At 49.0% G+C, this 5280-nt stretch overlaps 1 protein-coding gene across 1 annotated transcript; it reads left to right on the forward strand.

Moving 5' to 3' along the window:
* Positions 1-2819: 2819 nt before the first annotated feature.
* On the forward strand, positions 2820-4970 carry ZBTB39 (zinc finger and BTB domain containing 39). The gene is given in 1 exon segment (XM_006903762.1): positions 2820-4970. A coding segment is annotated over 1 exon segment (2142 nt). The 5' UTR covers positions 2820-2828.
* Positions 4971-5280: the final 310 nt, after the last annotated feature.

Below are 5280 nucleotides of genomic sequence, written 5' to 3' on the forward strand. Positions count from 1 at the left end.
TGCTCGGGGCCCCGCGGAGCCGGGTAAGCGCGGCCGGGCCGAGGGCTGCCCCGGGCCGAGGCCCTTCCCCCCGTCCCGGCCTTTCTTTCGTTCTCGCTGGGCTCCCTCCTGCCCGCTCCCCTCGGCTGACCCCTCCTCTCCGCCCGCGCGCCGACCCCAGCCAGCCCTGCCGCCACTCCCCTCGCCCCCAATTCGGCCCCGCCAAGCCTCTGTCGCCTAGTCACCCAGGTTAGACCCCAGCCTGTTGGTGGAAGGACCGAGCTACTCGGCGCGCCCCCAGGCGGAGCGTCCACCCCTACCCAGTGCCCTGCCCTCGCGGTGTTGCCTCTCTGGAGGGTAGTCTGCTGCGTCCCCGGCTTCGTGGGGTGTCTTTCTCATAAGTTTCCACCCCCCGCAGTTTCCCCGACTCGGCTCAGGCTTTCCAGTGCCCCGACCCGCTGGCCTATTGATGTGTTGTCCCCCGAGGCCCAGGGAATCTTAGGATGGTGATAAAAAGGAATAAAACAACAATGCCCAGAGCTTATTGGGCCCAGGAAAAGTTGGGAGTTGTTGGTAGAATCTGGTGAGACAGAGAAAGGGAAGGGACAACTCAAAGCTGGTCGTGAGACTGAACAAGAATGCAACTAAGCTTATCTTTCTTAGGCCTTGCAGAGTTGGAAAAGGGAGTAAGTGGTATTGAAACACACCCCCATCCCAGAGTTTTGCTTGTATACAGGAAGCCCCTGGGTTACAAACGTTAGTTTTATGGACAGCTAACACCCTTTTAATGTTACATAAATTTGCCCTCACTTGGAAACATCCACTTGCAGTTCATTTTCCCATCACAATCACCTTCACTTACAGCATACAGTTTTTAAATTACTGAAAAGGCTTTGAACTGGTTCTTCCAGATTCATCATGGTCAACTAAGTGAAACCTGAACAATTGTAAAATGAGGGTGAACCAGAACTAGAACAGGAAAAGAAAGATTACTGCCCTGCCAGAAACATAATCTCCTTTCTAGAAAACAAACAGTGTATATTGCATAGTAACCAAATCTCTTAGGCGACAGAATCAGAAACAGCGGTACCCTGCTCAAAGATGATGGCAGACTTCTCTACTTTGAATATGCATGGCTCTCCACTATCCTCACAGTAATCCAGTTTCCTGCGTCAGGTTCCTGAAGGGGCTTACTGTACCTCTTCTGAACCTCCCACTGCACAATTATTTCCTGTTTCAGTTCACTAAGATTGAGAAAAACTCAGATCTTTTCCAACTCCATTGCTGTATTGGTTCAAACTGTTTGTATATAAGTTCTGTTTTTCTTCCACTGAAGTAAGGCTAAATCAGAACCATATGCACCTCTTTGGACTTAACCTACAAATTCGACTTGATACACTTAAGGGCAACTCTCATTTGTAGTGAGTTACTTTTCTAATGGAATCATGTAATGGTTAGTGTAGAGTCAACATAAGCATTAACCCAGAAAAAGGTGATAAAAAGGAATAAGACAGTTCACCACTACTACTGAGTTGATTTGACAGGGAGCCACTGACCCTGCAGAACTGTGCACATTTGCCCATCGAGTTTCCAAGGCTGTAAATCTATACAGAAGAAGGTCGCCCCATTTTTCTTCTATGGAGCTGCTGGTAGGTTTGGTTAGCAGCCAGACCCTTTAATCACAATGCCGCTGGGGCTTGTTAAAACACACTTAAAACTCTATCATAAGGAGTTCTGATGGTGTATTGTGTTACATACTGGCCTGTTGGCTGAAAGGTCAGCAGTTTGAATCTGCTAACCAGAGAAAAATGTGCAGTCTCTTCCTGTAAAGATTTATAGCCTGGACACCTGATGTGAATTGGAACTGACTCCACATTAGTAGATTAAGTACCATACTTCTTACTTTACTTTTATTTACCATACTTCTTTGGGCTCTGAATGTTTTAACTTCTTTCATGGAATATAGGGAATATGCTATCTGGGATGATTCTTCATTTTAAAAAAGCCAAAGTGGCCATGTAGCAGAGTTAGGGAGATATTCAAGAAAGAACAAGTGATTTACTTAGGGACTGACAGGGCCTAATAATGACATACCCAGAAGATGGAGCATCTTTACCTTTTCCCAGTATCTAACGGAACTTGAGGGCACTCTGGTGGCTTAGTGGTAAGGAGTTGCACTGCCAGCACAAAGAAGCACAGTTTGAATCCACCACCAGCTTTGCAGGAGAAGGATGCGCCATCTCTTCCTGTCTGAAAACCTGCTGGAGGGTCAGCTATGGATCAGTTCTGACTCCATGGTACACAACAACAACAACAGTGAAACTTTGGTACATGTTTATGATATTTGACATCATGAAGGAGAAAGTTACTTATGAGGTTAGAAAGCTTGTAATTTAGGAGGAAATTAATATGAGGACATTTTGAGCAGGTTGCTCTGGTAATCAAGTACAGGGTTGTGTCTGAGGGTTATCTGGTTGTATCTCAGGTTCCAGCACAGAGGACTAGCTTCTGTCTAATCAGGCCTACACCCGTTCCTGCTGTCACTGAAAAAGATTAGACTTTTAGACCTTAGGGTTTGTGGATTTTATCCTGATGTCTCCATGTATTTGGATATTTATAGAGAAGAGAGGCATTGTCCCACCATCTCTGTTATTCTTGTATTTAGAAGACTGGAGTAGCTCTCACCTTTCACTTCTGTTCCTTACCCAGGATTTAGAAACTCTCAAGACTAGTCACATTTTTCTCTGCCAGTGCCCCTCACTGGAAGGGATGTATTTGACCTTCTATCTTTTCCTTTTGATGCAGATTAACGGTGCTGACACGGAGTTAATGCCATAGGAGCTGCTAAGATGGGCATGAGGATCAAACTGCAAAGCACCAATCATCCCAACAACCTGCTGAAGGAACTCAACAAGTGCCGGCTCTCAGAGACCATGTGTGATATCACCATTGTGGTGGAGAGCCGCTTCTTCCCAGCCCATAAGGCTGTGCTGGCTTGAACAGCTGGCTATTTTCAGAACCTCTTCCTGAACACCAGGCTTGATGCTGCCAGGACTTACGTGGTAGATTTTATTACCCCTGCCAACTTTGAGAAGATTCTGAGTTTTGTCTACACATCAGAGCTTTTTACAGACCTGATCAATGTTGGGGTCATCTATGAAGTGGCTGAGCGTCTGGGAATGGAAGACCTCCTCCGGGCCTGTCACTCTACCTTCCCTGACCTGGAGAGCACTGCGGTGGCCAAACCTCTGACCAGTACCAGTGAGAACCACCCTGGTACCACAAGTTGTACCTCAGCAGATCCTCCCCAGCCCCTTGGAGAACTCCGAGGTGGTGGAGAGCACTTTGGCCCTGATAGAAACTATGTATTATCTAGTGATGCAGGAGGAAGCTATAAAGAGGAAGAGAGAAACATTAACAATGACACTAACCATAGCCTGCCTCCACTACAGCTGCCACCACCGAAACCACCAAAGACAGAAGGCCACGATGCCCCTGCTCCCTTCACGACCATTCCCAGTACAGTGACTCAGCCAGGGGTAGGTGCCATCAGCGTGGGCCTCCAAACCAGCGTGAGCTCCTGCCAGCCGTACAAAGTTCAGAGCAATGGAGACTTCAATAAAAACAGCTTCTTTGCTCCTGACAATGCAATAGACATCACCACTGGGAACAACTCTTGTTTGAGCAATAGTGAGCACTCCAAAGATCCAGGCTTTGGGCAGATGGATGAACTCCAGCTGGAAGACCTGAGGGATGATGATTTGCACTTTGAAGACCCCTCTGAAGAGATAGGAACAACTGAGGAAGTGATTGAGCTGAGTGACAACAGTGAGGACGAACTGACCTTTGGAGAGAATGACAGCCGAGAGAGTAAGGCCATGCCGTGCCAGGTGTGCAAGAAAGTTCTGGAGCCCAACATTCAGCTGATTCGGCAGCATGCTCGTGACCATGTGGACCTGCTGACAGGCAACTGCAAGGTCTGTGAGACCCACTTCCAGGACCGGAACTCCCAGGTAACCCATATCCTGTCCCACATTGGTATCTTCCTCTTCTCCTGTGACATGTGTGAAACCAAGTTCTTTACCCAGTGGCAGCTGACCCTCCACCGACAGGATGGAATATTTGAGAACAACATCATTGTGCACCCCAACGATCCCCTGCCTGGGAAGCTGGGCTTGTTTTCAGGGGCGGCCTCCTCAGAGTTCAAATGTGCTGCCTGTGGGAAGGCACTGGCCAAAGATTTCCATGTGGTACGGGGCCACATCCTCGACCATCTGAACTTGAAGGGCCAGGCATGCAGTGTCTGTGACCAGCGTCACCTCAACCTCTGCAGCCTCATGTGGCACACCCTCTCCCATCTTGGCATCTCAGTCTTCTCCTGCTCTGTCTGTGCCAACAGCTTTGTGGACTGGCACCTCCTAGAGAAGCACATGGCCGTGCACCAAAGCCTTGAAGACGCCCTCTTCCGCTGCCACTTGTGCAGCATGAGCTTCAAGCCAGAGGCTGCCTATCGCTACCACATCAGCCAGCACAAATGTAACAGTGGCCTTGATGTGCGGCCTGGTTTTGGGGTACAGCACCCTGCGCTTCAGAAACGGAAGATGCCAGCAGAGGAGTTCCTCAGTGAGGAGCTGGCTCTTCAGGGCCAACCCGGGAATAGCAAATATAGCTGCAAGGTCTGTGGCAAAAGGTTTGCCCACACCAGCGAGTTCAACTACCACCGGCGGATCCACACGGGCGAGAAGCCGTACCAGTGTAAGGTGTGCCACAAGTTCTTCCGGGGCCGCTCGACCATAAAGTGCCACCTGAAGACACACTCGGGGGCCCTTATGTACCACTGCACTGTCTGTGGCCACTACAGTTCTACCCTTAACCTCATGAGCAAGCACGTTGGTGTGCACAAAGGCAGCCTTCCCCCTGACTTCACCATTGAGCAGACCTTCATGTACATTATCCACTCCAAAGAGGCAGAGAAAAACCCGGACAGCTGACTGGGTTCCAGCAGAGCCAGAGCAGCTCCCAAGGGGCAGCCAGGACTCTCTGGTCCCTCCTCAGCTGGAGTTACTAAAGTTTTGCCTTCCTAAGAATTCTGTTCTGTGTTGTGTTTCAAGAATAATGAAGAAAGAGCACATCAGCTGAATGACTGTTTTTCAGAAGCAATGGCCCTATCACATTTACCTCCATACCTGTTCTTGCTCATGAAGGGCTGTGTGTGTGATTCTTTCGAGGCTCATTTGGGATCTAATCAAGCAGTTGGTGTCAACTCGATCCCCTCCTTCAGCCTCTCTAGTTTTAGTTTAC

The sequence above is a fragment of the Elephantulus edwardii genome, unplaced genomic scaffold, assembly GCF_000299155.1.
Source record: "Elephantulus edwardii isolate Elephantulus edwardi_28Jun2011 unplaced genomic scaffold, EleEdw1.0 scaffold00212, whole genome shotgun sequence".
Classification (NCBI taxonomy): Eukaryota; Metazoa; Chordata; class Mammalia; order Macroscelidea; family Macroscelididae; genus Elephantulus; species Elephantulus edwardii.